The sequence below is a fragment of the Ambystoma mexicanum genome, chromosome 3q, assembly GCF_040938575.1.
Source record: "Ambystoma mexicanum isolate Mex_15411 chromosome 3q, UKY_AmexF1_1, whole genome shotgun sequence".
Classification (NCBI taxonomy): Eukaryota; Metazoa; Chordata; class Amphibia; order Caudata; family Ambystomatidae; genus Ambystoma; species Ambystoma mexicanum.
This window is the reverse complement of record NC_090926.1, coordinates 102853248-102873538: the sequence shown is the minus strand read 5'-3', so window position 1 is coordinate 102873538 and position 20291 is coordinate 102853248. Positions and strand designations below refer to the sequence as shown.

Genomic DNA, 20291 nt, shown 5'->3' with positions numbered 1-20291 from the left:
GTCAGCCATTCATCGTGCCAGAGCCGCCAGACAAAAGGTACTCTGAAGGGGGTGACTGATAGTGTAACCCATGTGTTTATACATAGGATGACTGTGTAATAACTTATATTAACTAGAAGTAGTATAAATGTTACTTAAGGGAAATCGTTTTTTTTTTTACGGGAATGTGTAGGTGTAGGCGGGTATCTTTATTGTAAAAGGGGAGGCAGAGGGGAGGCACCCTGGTGTGAGGTAGCCGGATAGTGCGACAGCCTGCCTGAGGCCACCTAGTGGGACGCGACCACCCACAGAGGCCATCCTCGGGCCTCACACTCCCTGTGGGAGGTACCTGAAGTTAAGGAGTGTCTGATGCAACACCCCTCCCCTTCCTAGTGGTCCATGAGAACCCGCCAAGGAAGGGTGAACTGGTCTAGCAGATTTCCCTTAAATTGGTAAACAGGGGACCCTGTTAGGATCCCTATAGAATTCAATTATTGTGTCCGTGTTCCTTGCCCATCTAAGAATTCAGGGTGTAGCCCATTTCCTGTTAACACAAATTTTATTTGGCAGTGGGCCTGGAGGTGGGGGTGTCCATGGGCACTGTGCCCTAGCTAGGCCAGGAATGGGTACTCCCTGGCTTGCGTTAGGGTCGTAAAGCATAGCCTACAAAAGCTCTGAAGGCTTTTTTATGCAACATTGCTTGTTAATACTTTGTTATGTCTTGACATTCATTCTTTTGACCATGTACTGTTTTGTATAGATTTGAATAATTTGTATGTTTACTGTACATCACTCTGTATTCATATTTTATTTGCACTTCATAAAAATCCTTAGTATAATAAACTGGGCATACAGATAACTTCAAAGTTGGAAAAAAAGAATATAAGCACGAGGAGATGTAATCACTGCATGACAAAGCACAACCTCTCGCCCCGAGACCATGATGCAATTTCCCCTGTACAGTCCATCCTTTTCTCCCGCCCTCGCCCCCGTGAAAACTGGAAACGGGGAGCGCAAGGAAAACAGACATTTGGCACATATCAAGTGGGCTCACCAGAAACTTGTTAAAGGCACTCAAGCTAAAGGAATTTTTGCCGGCAATAACTTCTGAATACTTTTCATTTCTCGGCTTGTAATTAGATGCCTTAAATTAAGGGGGCAGGAAGGCTGGGTCAATTTTCAATACAATGAGATCAGTTTCCATGTCTTGGGAGAGATCCCAGAGCATTTCAGGGCAGAAGGACGCCAGGGAGGTGCCGAGAGGGGGAGGGGGAGGGGAGAGAGAAAGAGCGAGAGAGCGAGGGAGACAGAGGAGGGAAGAGTATGGCGCAGGGAAGCAGAGGGAATGACGGAAAACAAAAATGGGAATTGGGAGACTGGCAACGGGGTGGGAAAGGAGTTGCAATAACATGAATGTGAATTTACAGAGGGGTAGCAGGGGAAAAGAATGCTCCAGCTACATATTTATACCCTTTCTTCCCATCTTGCTCTTAACTCTCCTGCACCAGATAGGTGGGGGGAGAAACAAAGGAAGAGGCAAAAGAAACCAGAAGAGAAAAAGGGGACCAGTTAAAAGGAGAGTAGAGACGGCATGAAAGAGTGACGAATAGAGAAAAGCTGGAGTGTAAAGGCAGGAGGTGAAAAGTGAGCTCAGCTTGAGGCAATCTGGGTGAAGCGGTCATGTGAGGTTAAGAGCAGGCGGAAGTAGGGGCAAGGAGGATGATGGAAAGGGGGAAAGGATGAAATGGGGAGAACGAGGCTGTTAAGCGGGTGGAGGGATAAATCAGAAGCTGATGAGACACAGAGATTAAGAGAAATATAATTTAAATATCGGCCAGGGGCATCAATTCAGCAGAATACATCCCAACGCTTGTGCACTATTAAACAAAGGCAATCTCATCCAGCTGCGCCCCCTGCGTTACCCAATTATAGCATGGTCAGATAGGATTCTCCATAGAACAAAGTCAATAACATGCCTTGCACTCCAAACGACACTGACTTCCTCTCCAGCCCCGCCCCCCTGCGTGCGCTCTCAAACTCGCCACACCTGCCAGGTTCTATGTCATTTCAAAGCCTACAATTTAAATGTGTTTGACAGTTCATCGAATTTGTTTGGGGGGTTGGGGGGGGGTCGCTCCCCCAATTCCTCCTACACCTATTTTACCTATACCAACCACTTATCTGCCCTTTCCCACCACCCCCCCCAAAAAATTTGATGACCTGTCAAACACATTTAAACTGCAGGCTTTGAAATGCCCGTCAATGAAAGAACACCGTACCATCTGCCCATACTTCCTACTGCACACTACCACCTTACTTACTAGTGCCCCACACAGTGTTCTTTTCAGACACCAATACATCTTTTGTGGTACACTGCAAATCCCACTCAGCATGCTTCTCCAGAACCTTAAACATTGGATACTTTTCTTAATATCACTCCCCACGCCAAGTTCCAAGTGATCTCGTCTTTATCCTTGTAGACTGTTCACCGTGTGTCCAGCCCCATCCTCAAACCAAACACCAATGGATTAGTCGTTTGCAAGACCATCCACAAGCACTTTCAGGATCTATGTTTTTTTTCTCCCCCAGGTTACCACTTTCTAATCCACGTGCAAGCCTCATCTACAGTAAGCAGGCCATCTCTGCCCCCACAGCACCAATTTCTTCATATTGTAGGGGCGGGCCCCTAATCACCTTAACCCAAAGTGGGTCCCCACTTAAGGAACAAGTGCACTTTGTACTTAAAGCAAGTTTATTGTACAATCATGTGGGGAGCATCTAGAGGACTATTGAGCCAAACTAATCAAAGTCTCAGTGAACCACATAAGACATATTATATACAATTTTGCAACTGTTAAAACACTTCTATAAATTGTATTACAATCCACCCCCCCCCCCATGTGATTGGGCAAAACCTCTTCATAGAAATCCCATCTTTCTCCAATTCCTACATTCTCATTGTAGCCTCTCTTAACTACCATCCTCAGCTCATGTGTTAAACACACCTTTTAGGATTTGTCTGTGGTAGATCACGACAGCATACAATTAAACACACCCCTGCAAACAAGTTCAATCTGGTCTGAGAGGTCTTCATCTTAAAAATGGAATTTGCAAATGGTTTGCATACAAAAAAAAATCAGAATAAACAGCTTTCCATTAAACTAGTGATAACAATTTCATCCATCCCAACTTTACTGGTGCCCCAGAACATTCTAATCTAAATGACTGCCATTTCATCATGCACAGAATCTGACACTACAATTGAAAGTCCTGGGTTCCGATTACTTTAGCCTTGCGCATCGCTTCATCCCACTTTTATTGCTGGTCAAACACAAATAGCTGAGACCATATGTGAAGCTCCCATGCATTTAAGAGATTCTGCAATACTACCAGGCCACGAAAACCACAGCCAGCTCCTTTCGCTGAGCAGACCATTGCTAAGGTCGTAGTAACTTATTTACCCATCCGCGGGCCTATGAGAAAAGTTCTGCAGAGTTTCAAAGTCAAACCATAACTGCTGTGTTTTAATCAATTTATTTGAAAATGCTCACTATATGTAGACTTATAAATGCCCTGTTTATGTATATCAGTGTATATGCAGGTTTAATAAATAGGTCTCCCTTACAGTGGGCTCTTCAGGACACGCCCCCCCCCCCTTTCTCATATGCACATTATGAAAAGTCATTGCCTGCTTCTGGGCACGCCATAGCACATTATGTCTTAATCGTACTTCGATTTAATTTTGTGTTTTTAGCATTTTATCTTTTGACATGCCTGCAATCTAACTTGTATCAGCTTTAAACAAAAAACTAACACCAAGTAACATCCCATTCATAATTAACTACACTGTATACATATGAAATTACAACATCGTGCCCAGTTCGCCGCTGCCCCAGTCACAAATATGCTGTGCATAACATGAACCCCCTTTACCATTGGAATCTTTCCTGACCACCCCAACATGAAGGCACCGAAGAACTGATCACTCTACGCATTCAATGGATATTCTTACAGAACCCAGAGGTCAATTGAGGTCGAGGGATAATGCCTACACGGGAGGTCATATGCATTTGAAGCAGTAGAGTATATGCCCAGCCCACGATCAATACATTGTGATCAATGCAAGCAGATGAGTGTCTTGCGCTGCACAAGGCATCTTAAGCGCCTGCCCAAAACAATGGCCCATTGGGAACACTAGCCTTTTCTCTTACCCAGTGATATGTTCACTTACCCGTGCCATCAAAAACAATGGGTGTGCAGCTGTCGTCGCTACGACTCCAGGGGCAGTAGTATACGGCACCACCCTCCACCACGTTTGGCTGGCTTGTATTAGATTTCGGTGCACCAATCAGGACGCTCACACTGTGGGGAGAAGAAATAAGAGCATGAGATGTGGCACTGCCATTTAAATGGCAACATTACAGCATGCACCAAAATCCATTGGATTAAGCCTGCTCCTCCGGTTTTACAGCAATATCCCACTCTGCTCTCATTGGACCATCAAACTGACAAATCTGCTTTGGAGAGAGCAATGTTCAAAGATCCCACTGCTAATTTATTCCCCCCTCAAAAAGTAAGTTGGGCGCAGTGTTGTGGGGTATTCGTAAGGGGGCCATGGTTTGACCCAACAGCACCCCAGGTGGAAAAGAGAATTGATCCAACTCGAGCAGGGCCAGTTCTGAGATCTCTCCACCCATTGGAAAGCTAACCTGTTATTGCCTCGCCCCCTCAATCTCCCGATTTATAATACTACACCAGCAACGCCAGATTAACCCCCGCAGCCCCATTTGTAACCTCTAAGAGTAAACTTAAAAAGCGCACTCAGAATGTAGATGTAAGGATTCCTAATTTTAAGAATCATCATTCAGCATTAGTGGTTTGCACCCGTTAACCATGTAGGGGAAATATAATTGAGTCTATAGAGCGATTTGGTATCCCCTCTAATGCTCGCAGATTGGTATATGCCCAAAGGTAAAAAGAGATTAGATTTACTAGTGTTGCCGTTTCTGCTAACCATATCAGAATGCATCTATTTCCAGCACCATTATCTCAATATATGTCACAAGTTTGGTGGTTTAACAGCTTGATAAGTGTAAGGGGGAAGTTCTGTCTTTTGGAGAGCATGGCATCATAAAGGAATTAAGTATGTTCACCAAATATTAAACCAAGGGGTGCCACTTCCCTTTAAAGATCTTTAAGAAGAATGTGCTATCACCTTATCTTATTGGCACCAGTACACCATTCTAATTGATGCATTGATTAACACTTTGAAGCTCTAACATCTAATGTGAATGCCCCTCTGCAGGACAGATTCAACATTTGCACAATCTTCTATTTACTGCTTCACTGTTTTATGCTAATGTGTTGACTGAACATGTTCCCAAGCAAGAATGGGGCTCACTAGCAGCAAGATTGTGGTTTAACCAATGATATTGCTGAGCCTGCGATTTTGAACCCGTTTAACTCAAACCTTATATTACTTTCATCACAAGATATTACTCCATCTAAACCATTCAAATGGAAGGTCATACAAAATAAGTGGTGGAGTTGCCTTGATGCAGAAGTTTTCAAACAGAAGTGCAATTGTATTTAAAAAACGTATGGCTCTTATCTGAAAGGCTGGTCTGCGTGGCGACACCTTTCTAGTTGCTTCTTTTCCCGTGTGTATTCAACATTTAAGCAATTATGTAGATTCTCATTCCTGTCGCGTATCTAATGTCTATTAAGGTAAAAACAGGGTTACATTTGCCTGACAATGCACCGATCTCCACAGGGATCGAACCCATGAAATTGATACCTTAACCAAGGGATAGCAGAAGAGGTAAGAGTGGTCACTTCCTCTTACCCCTGTTTCCGTGCCTCCTTGAAATCTTTCCTTCTACACCCCCACCCGAACTCCCCTCCTTTTCCCATTATCTCCCCCTTTATCCCTACCCTCCCCCCTACTTTCCCTCTTCTTCCCTTTCTTCATATGCATACCACAAGTAGCGTTAATTGGTCTCAGATACTCAGTAACACATTAAGAACTAGCTTATTGAGTGTCTTACTATTATTGTTACCAAACAACCAATATGAGCTTCACACATGCTAGAGAAAATTTAAATGAGTGAAGGTATGATCAAGACAGTATTCAGAAGCTTTGATGAGTAACTCGTACAGGTATTCCTTATTCTGTCTTCTCCAACTTCCTAACAATCCTCCCCTACACCAACCCCAAATTTCTGTCACACATTTGTATTTATGTTATGAGCAATATGTTATGGGTAAACATGTGCTATTGATGCACATCTATGCTTCTTACAATTCACTAAATATTGCTGTATGTATACACACCATTTATGTTTGACACACTGTATCCACAATTAGTTACCTTTTTGTGAATTTCCACAATGTAATATGCCCAGATTTGAAAAAGGCAAATGCCGAAACACGTGTCATCAGCAAGGGCACACTGATATTTTCCATTAAGCATTGGTGGTATAAATCCACTTGGCCCAGGTCGCTATGAGTATTTGTTCCTTTGAAGTTTGATTGTAAACACATTCTGGAAATGCATTTGGAATACTGTAAAACCTCCAATTACAATGTGAATTCAACTTCAAATTTCTCTTTCTTGGAAGACATTCTCTTGGACACATTACCAACCAATACTCATAGGCATTGCTAGGGGCAGGGGGGGGCTGAGGGGGCTATAGCCCCGGGTCTTATGGTTGTAGCCCCGGATAGAAGCTCAGGGACTACAACAAAAAGGCTAGCTAGCCCCTAGCCCCACCACTTTTGACATTAGCTTAGCCCCTGATATTTTCCAGACCTAGAAACACCCCTGCCACTACCTGTCATCTGTTTGATATTTTATATGCTCAATTCCATTCAAACTATTACAGCTAATTGGAAAAGGCTTGATCGTATTAATCATAACATTTGGTGGAACTCTATGTAATCTTCATAGGTTGGAAATAAACATTGCCTCATCTCTGCGTCTACTTTGCAAACATGAATTAAAGTGGAGCATCTTCCTTAACTATGTATCCATCTCATAGTACTATATCTTTATCATAACCTTTCATCCCTCCCCCACTCCTTTTTTGTTTTGTCCTTGTCTACCTTACCTTCGACTCAAAAATGTATTGTTAACTCACTTCGCAGCTATATACTCGACATCAATTTAGATTTTCTCCATCCTATTGTATAGTCAATTGCACGTATACATTTCTGTTAATGAGGTCTTCTGGTTATTGCCCTGTACTATTCTCAATAAAATAGACCACTTATTAGTCCATGGAAACATAGCTTATAAAACATGAACAGCACATTTTCCACAAGGCAAATAAAAACTGCCATAAAACCGGAAAAAAAAGCTACTGTTGAGAAATTAACAGGCACCCATTATGCACGAACATAAATTAGGTTTCTACAGTACCAGCATTGTCTATCTAAAAGCATGGTTTTCGTTTCATTAAAACATCAATCACAGAAAATGAGCCGAAATTGGCACATCGTTAAAACCGTCCAAAAGACTCTCCCTGACTATTCGGTTAAGAGAAAGGTAAGCAGAACAGTGTTCTCATTTAAAGTCATAGGGGTAACTACACCCATAGAAGCAATGCAATACAAAGGCAGATCTTGTATGGGTCAGAGCCGCTAGATAACCCAGAAAAGTATGCTAAACATGAAAATGGTTTTGCCACACTTCTGCAGTCTATTAGTTTCTAGCAAGTCAATTTAATATGACTAAGTAAACCTTTGGGACACAACTGCCTTTAAAAGCCTGCACTTGTCAAATCTGAATGACGACAAAGGGCCATTCACTGAGGCTCCACATGCCCAATGTCTTAACCCCTTGAAAAGGGAAAGGTTTCTTTTAAATCCGTCCAAAGGTTCTCTGCTCACAGGGGAGTGGTGGCAGGATTCCCACCCCCGGCATCCCCAGCTAATCTGCAATCCGCCATGGGGTACACACCGTAGATGCCGATACTCATCTTGCTGTGAGAGGAATTAGTTCGGATTTACCAACCCGAAGTCTCCAAAAGTATTTAACACACACAGGTTGACAAACAATTAAATACAATGCTTTACTAAAAGACTGTATGCAGAATTAAATCCACATAACAGGTCTTCTTTACTCGTGCCTTATAGTTAAGTAACGGAAGGCCTCAAGCTCCAGACATCTCCGATAGAAGGATTTGTGTACAACCAAGCACAGGAAATTCGTTTTTTTTAATTTTTTTTTATTTTTTGGGATCCCATGCAATCTTTATTCATCACAGTCAAAGCACTTCTCTCAAAGTACAAGAGACACATTGTCATCTCAAGAAATCATTAGAACAATGCAGCACAGTCGACGTTTCTAGAGGTGGTCACCCGACCTCGGCCAGTTGTGTTGCAATCAGGAAATGTTTGCATCAGAGTCCAGCAGCCACAAACGGAAAAGGGATACTTTAATAAGACATTAGTTCAGGTACATTAAAAAGGTAAAAATATCTTGGAAAAGGTATAAAAAAGGTCTGATAAAAAACGGATTTAAATAAAAAGGCTTTAAAAAAAACGTTTTAATAAATTGCCGTAACCAGCCACAAAAACTAGTTACTCCCTGCAAATCGAAATTGGAGGCAGACCCTGTGAAAGAGACCCTGTAGGAATGAGCTTTACAATAATTATTGAAGACCTCAAAATGCCACAAAAATCACGTTTTGTTTGGTTTTTAAGTGTACACATTTATCGTTTGTTTACGCATGAGGCGCTTTGCAAACTTACTCTAATCACAACTCACTGTCCACCTATTAAGGAAGAGGAGAAAACCCTTTCAGTTGGAAAAAAAGCAGCAAAAACAATCAACAGCCATGAAACAAAGTCGCCAAGACCATGTTCCGGTCGCACCACCACAGTTACAGGTTCTATGAAAGGAAAACTCTGCCTTCCCCTGAGGTGAACCAGCCCAGAGGAAGGCAGAGGACAGAAGTTGGCGAGTGCCATTAGAGCACACTAGATGCTTGCTCACTCTTAGCATGCTCAATTATTCAACCATCAAATCCACCACAGAGTGGAAATGGACCTCTGCACATACCCAGCTTTGGGACACAGTGTCTGGGTCCAGCAGGATCTCCGCCACCCCACCAGGGGGTGGGTAACAAGGCTTCATTCATCCAAGATACAGCAGTTGGTCCCAGAGGATGCACGCTGCGGGACAGCTGAAACACCTCAAAGATAGATTTCATCAGGCAGCTGATTAAAATCAAGAACTTCACTCCCTCCACACTGCCACTTGTAGACGCAGAATTTCTTCAGAGCGCAAAGCTCTTTCTCATCATGGCTGATTCAGCAGACCAAGCCCACGCACAGGAACAGAGGTGAACACTCAAGGTGCACTCAGGAGTTGGGCAACTCGTGGGATATGAACTGCTTTAGTCGGTCCAGATACTGGGCATACAACTATGTCGTTGTGGCCGGCCCCCTCGACCCACAGGGGCTCGACAGCTCTGGGGCAACGCTCGTACATGGCCAGGCCATGTGAGAAATCAATGACCTCGCCTCCGTCCCGTGGATCACCAGTACAGGAGACGTCACTTTTGAGATCTTGTCAATACTGGGGAAGGCGTCGAAGTAGTAGGTTTTCCTAGTGTCGGGAAAGGCAACCCGTAAGCCGGACATAAGTGGAGAGTGAAGGATGACAGCTGCACACTCGTGTCGAGAGGCAAGGTCCACTGTGGGCACCGTTCCAATGCTCCGACCATAGAGAATGATATTTTCAGGGCTAACACCGTACCTCTCCCTTAGCGCCCCCCAGGCTGCTTCCATGTCGGCGTACAGGTTCTCTTCAGAGGGCCGACCGCTGCTCACCCCATACCCGGAGTAGTCATAGCTGAAGACATTGCAGTTAATTTGTGATCCAAGGCCGATATAGAAGCCACACATTTGGCCCAGGTCCACAGCATTGCCATGTGAGTATAGCGGGCACCTGGAGCACAGCGTACCAGGAGGAGGCCTAGGCGACTCCCACGAATTGTCCGAGCCCGGCTCACCTCAAGAGCAGCCAGCTCCTGGCTTGAATATGGCCAGTCTGCACAGGGGGACAACTCTAGTGAGCACACTTCATCTGGGCCTTCCTCTCGCAGTGTAAGTGGGCTCTGGTGGTACAAAGGCCAACTTTGCTGCAATCCGGCGGGGGCAAGGTGGGCAACAGAAGAGCCAGCATAGCTCCCCCAATGAGAAGCCGCTCATCCTAAGGGCGAAAGAACAGCTTGGGGGCAAATACTGGAGAAGGTAGGTGACGAAACACCTAGGGCCACAATAGAAGGCAGTAGAAGAGCTAGGACATCTCACCCAGTGAGAAGCCCCGCATTACGGGTGTGGGCACCTATACTGAGAGGGGACTGCAGAACTACCAAGCCAGCTTTTTTAGTGATAAGCCACTCATCCTGATGGAGAGGTAGGAGGCCAGACACCAAAGACCAAATGGTGGACAGACTCCTTTAAACAGGCGAGGGTGTGGGGATACAAACCACTCAGCAGAGTAAGAACAAGCCGCTCATTCCCTCCAGTGGTAGACACTCCACAGTAATGAGTAGAAGTGGCAAAAAAAATCCAGAACACTGTCAACTCCCCTACAAAGATATAGGTTCGTCTTTGGGTGGACACTCAGGACAGGGCAGAGTGTGGGTGATGGACCTCACGGGTGGGCAAAGTTTGTGGACACCTAGATCGGGCACTGCCATCTGACGTCAGGGATGCGTGATGTAGAAACGCTCATTAAAGACAAGTGGTAGGATAAAACTGGGGAGGGCACTGGGGGATTAAAGGACTGACACAAGAAGCCAGGGGGTGGGCACACCGTTGAGACTCGAAGACGGGAAGCCCCGTGGACAGCTGGCAGCGGCACCAAAAGCTGAACGGGTGATGGTCGACACCAAGTGAGGATACTGGAGCCGATAAATAGCAAATCGTACCAGGAAAGACGAGGCTGAAGACAGAGGCGTAGAGCCAAGGGCTGAAGGCATACCCAATGCCCCGATTGCGTGGACACGGAGACCCTGGATTTCAAAAGCAGAGACCCACAGTTTGGGGTGGCGGGGTGTCACTGGGGGTAGCACTGTAGAGGGACTCACTGGGTCGCGGTTACATGTGTGGGAATGGACGCTGGTCAGGCATGAAGGCCGGTGTGCCCTTGGTACAGGATTGGGGCGGGCACCCGAAGCGGAGGACGCGTTCCGGGTCGAGGTAAGCCACCTAGGGTGGTGGCGGGGCCCGCAGAGAGGCCGCTTGGCAGGGGGGCTCGCGACCGGCGACACTAAGGGAATCCAACAACAGAAACAAACAAGGAGCGGAGACCGAGAGAGCAGCGCTGAAAGCCAGAGAGCTGAGCGCTGCTGCCCCCAACGGGGAGAGGAGGGACGGGGCCTGGGAAAGGCTGGGGAAGAAAAGGCCTCGGAGGCATGGAGGGCAACAGGGGACGGGTCCGGCCGAGGAGGGGGGATATGGGGGAGGGGAGAGACACCGGGTTTCCGGGAGGGGAGAGACACCGGGTTTCCGAAGAGCACGATCACAGGAAATTTGATGGCAGACTCAGAGCAGGCAAAATCTTCCACTAGGGTAAACCCCCACACATAAGGTAATGACCCCTCCTACTCAGTGGGGATATAATATTCTCAAATCTCAAAAAAGGAAAGGGTATACATTAAATAACACAATTTTCACATATACCACCAGAAATAGAGTGGGTACCTTGGCACACCAACCTCTGAAAATAAATGTTAAGGTGTATGTCTACAATGATCTTTCATATCAAGTTTAACCATTAATATATTCAAAGCAACAATATCATGACTCAATTCTAAAAAACATAAAAGCATATGCACATGTTACAATACAATATACAAAACACGTAAAAATGTTTCACTAAAAGAACCCATACACAATTATTTGCACAGGAGAGAAACATGACAAAAACATTGTTGTTCATTAGCATGAATCCCATCATAGCCTGACTTATATAAGTTTCTGTCCTAGATGTATTCAATGACCGGACATTCCTCAGGGGCAGTCATGTATCTTGTGCTTAACACAGGATGATTCTTTTCCACTTCTGATTCTAATTCTTTACTTCAAATTCTAAAACGGTACTCCAATATCTGTATCCAGTAGCCAAAGGATATAAATGTCTTAAGCCGTATTACTCGAACGGCTGTCGAGTGCTCATTTCGGTACGGGTACTGAGATTAAATCAAGCAGGTGTTGAAAACAACTTAAAAGCGTGTCACAATACATTGGGGCTATACAACAGGCAGGCTGGTGAACGTTTGGTAAAATCACTGGACTGGAAGTTTTGTTGCCAGCTCTGCATTTACAGACGAACAACGATAGTTGGTGAGATGGACCTAATGCAATATGCGTCGTATGATGACCTGTGTGCATCCAACCAAGAATTACAATTGTAATACGGCTTAAGACATTTATATCCTTCCTTCACTGGAGGGGGCTGCAGTACTGAATCATTGGGACACATGCGCCATGGGTGCTGCCATGGGAGGGCAATAATATAGCATTGTTGGGCTGAGGGGGCAGCACAGAGCCATAATGGGAGTAAGGGAAGCTGTTCAAAACGATTTGGGGGTAAGAGGGTAGTACAAGCCCATGTGTGTTGGATCAGTACAGAACCCTGGTGTATGGGGGCGGGGTGGAGAAAGTTTTTTTGTTTTTGTAAAAAAAATGCGGGTGGGGGAGACCTCCGCAACCCATTTCCCTTACCACACGCCTATTTTATAAAAACGAAAGTCCCCAAAGTTGAGGAAATAATTGCAAAAAACCGTGGTCATTTAAATAAAATTCTGCAGAAACACAGCGACACAATAGTTCAGGCAAAAGACTGCCTTAAGATACTGCTACAAATCCAAATGTAGGGCCTCTGGAGGCTGGCCTTTTCCTCAGGTGTTACTCCAGGGTAAAAGTCTCCCCTCAGCTGCTGCAACAGCCCACAGAGGAGCCTTTCAAAAAGAGCCCAGGTGTGCGCGCTGCCTTCGTACTGGACCCGTACAGGAGTGCTCCCAGGCTTTTGTCTCATTATTAAAGCTAAGGGCGAGGTAGGAACCTTTAAGCAAAACGTGAACAAAGGGGTCATTGAGAGCCATGAAAGGGTCTCTACCAGCAAAGTTAAGTGTGACGGATAACGTCAAACAACGCACAGATGCCTAGAGTCCAAGATCCTCTGGGCTGGCTGCACAGTGTGGTGGCAGCAGCCAGCCCAGAGAAACTGCAAAATGCTCAATGGTCGAAACCTTGAAACCAGGCTCGGCCTGGCCCTTTTTGGTGGGGGCAATGCTAGTGTGGCCCAGATTTTTGGGTCAAAGTGAGTCACTTTTTTGGCCAATGTGGGACAGTTTGATAAGTTACTTCATCATGCAGCTAGGAGTTCTGACCAGTGTTACTGAATAAATATTTAACATTTGCATCGCATTTTATCAAAATACACGCCCTAGGGTACTACTCAAACTGTCAGAAAAGGCATGAATTGCCATTTGGGACTGTGGGCCACTTCTTCATTGGCGCCTGAGAATTGTATGCCCCAGTCAGACCCTGCTTGAACCCCCCCGCCCCCTCCTCTCCCTCCAAGACATACACCCTACACGTTGGATTCTGAAAAGCTTCACCAGTCATCGTGTGCTCTGTCCATGTGGCTAAATTCCAAATGCATTCAAAATGAGCAAGGTAGACCAACAAGGTGCAGGTAGGTATAGGCACAACTCGACTCTTGCCCGAGGGGGCATGGAGACCAGCTTGAGGGTCTGCATACAGGATGGTGGGCAAACCATTGAAAGATGTCCAATGCCCCTTCTCGATTTTCCCTTTGATTCTCTCTTCACCCCCAGGCTTCCTGTGCACTGGTATGGGGGCAGATACTGCGCACTAGCATGGGGTTTGGGGTTCTCCAGGCCATGGGTGATATGCAGGCACTATGCAGCTCGCGGTGGTACATCCAGGGCACCAAACCACGCGGGCTGGATGCTGTACATGCCATGCCATGCAGCTTCCAGGTCTAACCTACAGCCGATGTGCTAGCTTTTGGTACTATATTTCTGGTGCCCACATCCTCCCTGGAGAGGCATGCGAGACCTAGAACTCGAGCAAGGTGGCAGACCACGGTTTCATAGAACCAAGTTGGTCAGTACAGAAGGCACCTTTGGACAGATTTTTGCGGACCACCAGTGCATGAATCTTTGTGCCCACAGTAGTGGTGGCAGCCCTGGGTCGCTGGAACCCAGGTTCTTTAGGTGGTGCACGTAATTAAGGTGTGCCACCATTACGGATGAAAAGGCAAGGACGTTTGAAGCAGAGGCCATTTTTTTTTCTCTAAAGACAAGCGCTTGCGAATGAGCGAGAGCCTCAAACACACACCTCGGCTTCTAGCAACCTCTCCTTTTCTTCCATAATGGGAGCATATCTCGGTTAAAAGGGAAGCCTGGCAGGTGCTGCCACAATTATGGAAGAAAAGGCCTTTTTTCCTAAAACCTGAAGCTCTCGCACATGAGCGAGAGCTTCTAATAAAAAAAAATAATAATAAATAAAAATACGCAGCCTCCCATCTTAGAACCATTTTTTCGGAGATTGCTGCTGGGGATCTGCCCCCGGCAAGCCCCTGCCCACCTAAAGCCATGCTAGAACCACCCTACCCACTTAAAGCCATGCTGGAATCATACGTAGGGAGTTTGATACTGTGGTGGAAGGAGGGTTGGCTGAAACAGTTTAGTTGCCTGCTGGGGCATTCCCCCTGGAACAGTGAATGGCAAGGTGCGCAGAGTGCAGGTACAGGTGGTCTCTGCTCAGTCAGTCAGTGACCAGGGTCTCACTTGTCCCAGTCCCCGTCTCTTATGCGGCATGCACTCGGAGGCAATAGTTTACAGGAGTTCTTCTCTAGCCCTGCTGATAATAGAAGCTTCACCAACGAAGTCACTTAGGAGGTCCCAGAGTCCTTGAGCATCTTCTGTAGCTTCCTTGGTAGGGCGTCACATTGTCGGCAGCACGTTTAGGTCTCCAGGACTTCTGGGGACATAGCGCGTAAATGGGAATCTCCCGTCAGAGGGGTTCTTAGCTTGAAGCACCTCAGCTGGCCTGCCAGGACGGTCCTTCCATTTTCACTGGTCCTAGAGGGATGTTTGGCTGGAACAAGTGTGTAGCTTCCACCTGTGGAAGGCAAAAACCAAGGACAGCCCTCCCCAAAACACCTGAAAAATGTGGCACGACATGCTTTCTTACCCATCCGGCCACAGGGGTGCATAGGTCCTGGGCCAAAGTGAAGGCCCTCAACAGCTTAGCTGCCCTCCCTTCCCCCATGCACACTACAGGGTAGTCCGCTACATCCCTTGATTACAACAGACGAGGCAAGGCCTCGCATGGAAGCCCTTTATGGCAGGTTTGCAAATGCCAGACCTGCTCCAGCATCATCTACACACATCCATATCGTCATGCAGTCATTTGTGGGACACAGTATCTGGGTGCTGGGGGCTAGGAGGGGAACCTGGACTTTATGTGGTGATCAATCGGCATCATGACGGAGTACATCCAAACATTACTAAAAAGGTGCCTCCAACAAGTCCCTCTCATCTAGAAAAGGTTGGTCACCAAACAAACAAACACAAAGGGCAAGCTACATCTCAGCCAAGAACTTGCAGGGGGTGTGAAGCAGTGCAGCCCCCTCATCTCAAAGGGAGGAGAGCTGTGGTGGTGTAGGGTCCCCTCGGTCATAAGATGTGCTAGCACATGTGGAGCACCGTGCACTGAGACAGTGCATCATAGCAAGTGATATTGCATCACAGTCCACTGACATACACACCCAATGTGAGATTGAAAGAGGCATGCAGTACAAAGGGGATCCCACTTCAGAGGGACCAACTCTCACAAAGCTAGTAATCATAACCCAGCATCTATGGGGTCAGAAGACTGCAGGGATTGCTTCAGAATGTCAGCCTTCGCAGACACCACTTCTGCAGCACCTAGAGACCAGTTCATCGACGATTAGACTTCACTGCTCCTCAAGCTCACTGTGGTTTGATGAGAATTAGTTTTGATGCACCATCCCATTTTAGTTTTGGCTGAAAGTGCTGCCAACATGGGAAAACTGTGGTAATGGGAAGTGAGAGTGAAAGCAGGACAGATGATGCCGTAGAGGGGCACCGCCTGTGGCTGTTTGGTTAGGTAGTCTCCGTGGGAATGGACACCCATTACATGCCATTCCACACCCACCCACACCCAAGATCTCAGTCTAGCTCTGAATTTTGAGCAAACCAGTTTGAGCATAGCCTAATTTTTCAAGATAGCCAAAATATGCATCTAACCTAAATGTGCAAAGTAGCCAAAGTTGACATTTAGCCAATTTTTGAAGGAAGCCAAAGTTTGCAGACAATTGGCTAGATGTAAGCTTTGGTTGCCCGACACAGTTAGACCGGCAATCTTAGCCTAAGTGTATAAGGTGGCCTAGGTTTCCATCTAGCCAATTGTCAAAGCTGGCAAAATGTGTGTCACACAAAGGAATGGGTTTGGGGGCAGAAACCGTGCTGCACATGGATTGAGTGCCGGGGACAGGAACGCGTCTGTCCAGGATACATTTGTGGGGGTGGTAATTGCTTCCCACTACAATGAACAACAGGGGGAGGGATATGGGTTGCTGCTAATCTGAATGGTGGGGAGTAGCAAATGCATTGCCGCCCACTAACCGTTCTAAAAACTCACTCCTCTGCATCCGCCATCTCAAACTAATCACAACCCTACCTCTTACAGCACCACAAACTGCATGCATTTCACACAACCCCGACAACAAAACACAATCTCACCTCATGACACCTACCAACCGAAAAAAGACCTACGCTCAGTGACAGGTTTCTCCAAATTTGAAGATGCCAACACCACATCACAGCTCCCTTGCTCTTCTCCTGCTCAATCCGACTAACAAACCCTGCCACCCTCCTTGCATTGCAGATCCGCCTGAGCGCCAAGACACCACGCAGGTGGCAACAGTGCGCGGTACAAGGACCTTTACCATAACATCCTTCTGAAAGGCAATGGCTTAATTGCAACTATAAAGCAGCTCCTGCGGGAATAAAATGGTCTTAACCAAGGTGTCCTTCAGCCACTTCATGCAAAATGTCTGTCTAGGGTTGATAAAGCTATGTATGAAATAGCACTGCCCTCATAGACAAACAATCCTGGAGAAAAAGGTTTGCATTTGAGTAATTTGCATACCCACAATGCCTTGCTTTTTGTGGCTCAGAACTGGAGGTGAACTTCCAGCAATGGCTACTAGGTGGCGTTATCAATTATCTAACTATGACCTCGTCTTTCACATCATACAAATCGCCGACAGTAACCTGCACATCTTCATCATGTTACTTGTATGGCTCACACTCACCACCGAACAAGAGCTGCACAGCACCCAGAGGGGAAATCAGAAGCACATGTAGAAAGACGGACGTCTCCAACAATTCCAACCGCAACACTATCAGCCATGAAAGGATATTGGTTGCAAGGAACACAAGAATGTGTACAAGTCAGAAACATAACTTCTTTGAGGACATATCCTACACAACACACAGCAGGAGCTTTCACTCGGCAACCCGCCTACTTGGCCTTGGTGGTCAAAGGCTTTGCTGCCGGACAAGAGATACATACGCAAGATAATCAGACTGGAGGGGCAAAGAGGTCCCACCAGACTCGTCCATTCTGCCAGTTTCCCCAGAATACTCCTAATACAGGAGACCGTATAAGATCAGAGACCATATAACTATAGGGGAAGATGGCCCTGATGCACTGTAATAAAGATAGGTTAAATAAAAATGTACCCGTAGTTACTCAGGAGCATTTACATTCATTTTTATTTATTTTAAAATGACAAAAAAAAAAAAAAAAAAAAAAAAAACAAACACCAGAAAAATTATTATGGATGGTGCAGGGACGAAACTAAAATAAGGTAAATCTAGACGCCCGCTTAGGATACCAGGAGCAGTGGCTGGCGGGGGAGCATTGTTTGGCCCTTAAAACGCCAAATGTAATCCAATTGTGAAGAGGCTGGATCAAAGCGGAACTTTGCTAGGTTTGGCATACACGCTTGCCATGGCGTTAAGGGGGCATTGTGAACAGGTCTGCAAAAGACATACAACGGAAGTCAACCACCATGCAGAGAGACAACATTTTAGAATGTTCCTGGAACGATTAACACTTCTTCCACAGACTTGCAGACTAACCAGTAGTGACACTCATTTTCTAAAGAATGCACCAAAAAAAAACAAACGCGTGCCGAGAAGAGCAAAACAAAAGAAAAAACACAAAAGCCAATGGAATGATGGGCAGTGGTCACAAGCTTATTGTCAGGTCTATCAGCGGCTTCTGAAGCCAGCGGAGGGGGGCCGCATAGGTGGTTAATCAGATTAGTTTGGAGCCAGCTGGAGACACTGCATTCCTGAATTTCAGACGGGGGGGGGGGGGGGGGGGGGGGAGGGGGGTTGCAGGGCAAAACAGGTGACTAGTTAGCAACATGGTTAGAATCCGAGGGCTTTTGCAGAGGGGTAGTGTACAGTGGCTATATTGAATCAGACAATAGGCTAGTTTGAAAAGCCTGTAGAGATTTGCAGTGGTATTGTTTGAAGAGCAAAATGGTTAACCAGAGGACAAGGGTTGGATTTCACGGGAAAGGGCACTCGTTCAGGATGAGAGCTAGGCGAAAAGAACCCTTAAAGGCAATATCGTAAACGTTGCCATTAACCAACTCTGCTAGAAGTGTGCAAGAGAGGCACTATTACCTTATCCACAGCTTAATACCGTAAATTGAGCACTCCAAATCCTTGGATATAAGGCTGATGGGAGTTATAGTCGAAAACAATCGGTAGAGCCAAAGGTTGCAGACCCGCGAGTGCAGGCCAATAAACAGTACTGTTAAATTTGTTATAGGACTAATAAAGTGCTTAAAAAAAAAAAAAACACCAAAAAAAATTAATAATAAGCAGCCACTAAATCGAGCAGACCCATGAACGATGCGCTGTACGGAGACCTGCTCAGTGTTTGCAAACTGAAAGACTGAACAGTTCTGTCCTGCAACATGCACATGTAGCCTTGGAATGCTTGCTTGGCCCCCTCTGCCAGGTCAGGGTAAGACTACACCCCCCCCAGCCCCTGCCCTGCACCCCCAAATTCCTGTTGCAAGACAAAAAAGGCGTTCGGCAAACTGCATTAATAAATAGAACTTTTAGAACAGTTCTACACCCCGAGTTCTTGATACTACGAGCGCTTACAGTAATTTATTTATTTATATTTATATAGTGCGCAGACAGCCCAGGGGCATTGTGGCGCTGTTACTTGCAGGAACTTAGTTACAGGGGGTACAGGATTGGTAGCAGTCGTTGGCACATTATGATTGCTACAAACAGATTAGTCATTACAGCTCATGCATTTTTGGTTATTACATTACAGACAGTTTATTGGCAAACATGGTGCTGCGAGAGACCTTATGTGACGAGGATGGTTTTCATAGCTTTCCGGAAGGCAATGAGGGAGGGCTCACCTCGGATTGTGGGAGGTAGGGCATTCCAGTGTGATGGTGCGAGATAAGGGAAGCTGGATCCTCCAGCTCCGGTTCTTTTTACTAGTGGCACACAGAGCATGTTGGTATATGGTGACCTGGTTGGCCTGTGGAGGAGACGGGGTGGATTCTTTGTGAGAGGTAGAACGGGGCGGTGAGGCGGATGCACTTGTGGGTCAGTGTCAGAGCTTTGAAGATGATTCTTTCCCTTATTGGTAGCCAGTGGGCTAGTTTTCTCGCCTCAGAGATGTGTTCTCTTTTCGTGATACCTTGGGCAGCGCGGAGGGCATTGTTCTGTATGATTTGTAGCCTTTCCAGGTTTTTGTTGGAAGTTCCTAGGAAGAGTACATTGCAGTAATCTAGCCTGGAGCCGGTGATTGCTCCGGCTAGGTTTGTGCAATTCTCTTTGGAGAGGAAGGGTCTGACTGCGTTGATCAGTTTGGCATGGTACGCAGCTGAGGAGGCTATTGCGTTGACTTGTCTGTCCATGGAGATGTTGGAATCCAAGTAGACACCAAGAGTTTTGACCGAGTCTGAGACAGGTATTTTAATGGAGTCAATGATGAAATGACTGAATTGGGAGTCTAGATTTTTTTGCGTGTCGGGGGAGCCTACCAGTAGGAGTTCGGTCTTGTCGGAGTTGAGGCATAGTCTATTGTCTGCCATCCAGTCTTGGATGGTGTTGTAGAGGTTGTTGAGGGTCAGTGAGTCAGTGTCATAGTTGCCAGTTAGGGTGAGGAGGATCTGGGCATCGTCA

At 46.2% G+C, this 20291-nt stretch overlaps 1 protein-coding gene and 1 pseudogene across 1 annotated transcript in view; both read right to left on the bottom strand.

The window, feature by feature from the left end:
- ITGA5 (integrin subunit alpha 5) overlaps positions 1–20291 on the bottom strand; it is a 297527-nt gene that overhangs the window by 200959 nt on the left and 76277 nt on the right. Inside the window, exon 2 of the mRNA XM_069653218.1 lies at positions 4211–4341. Within this exon, the coding sequence (XP_069509319.1) occupies positions 4211–4341 (131 nt within the window). The remainder of the gene's footprint in view (positions 1–4210; positions 4342–20291) is intronic.
- Positions 8294–11360, bottom strand: LOC138582173 (alpha/beta hydrolase domain-containing protein 17C pseudogene; annotated as a pseudogene).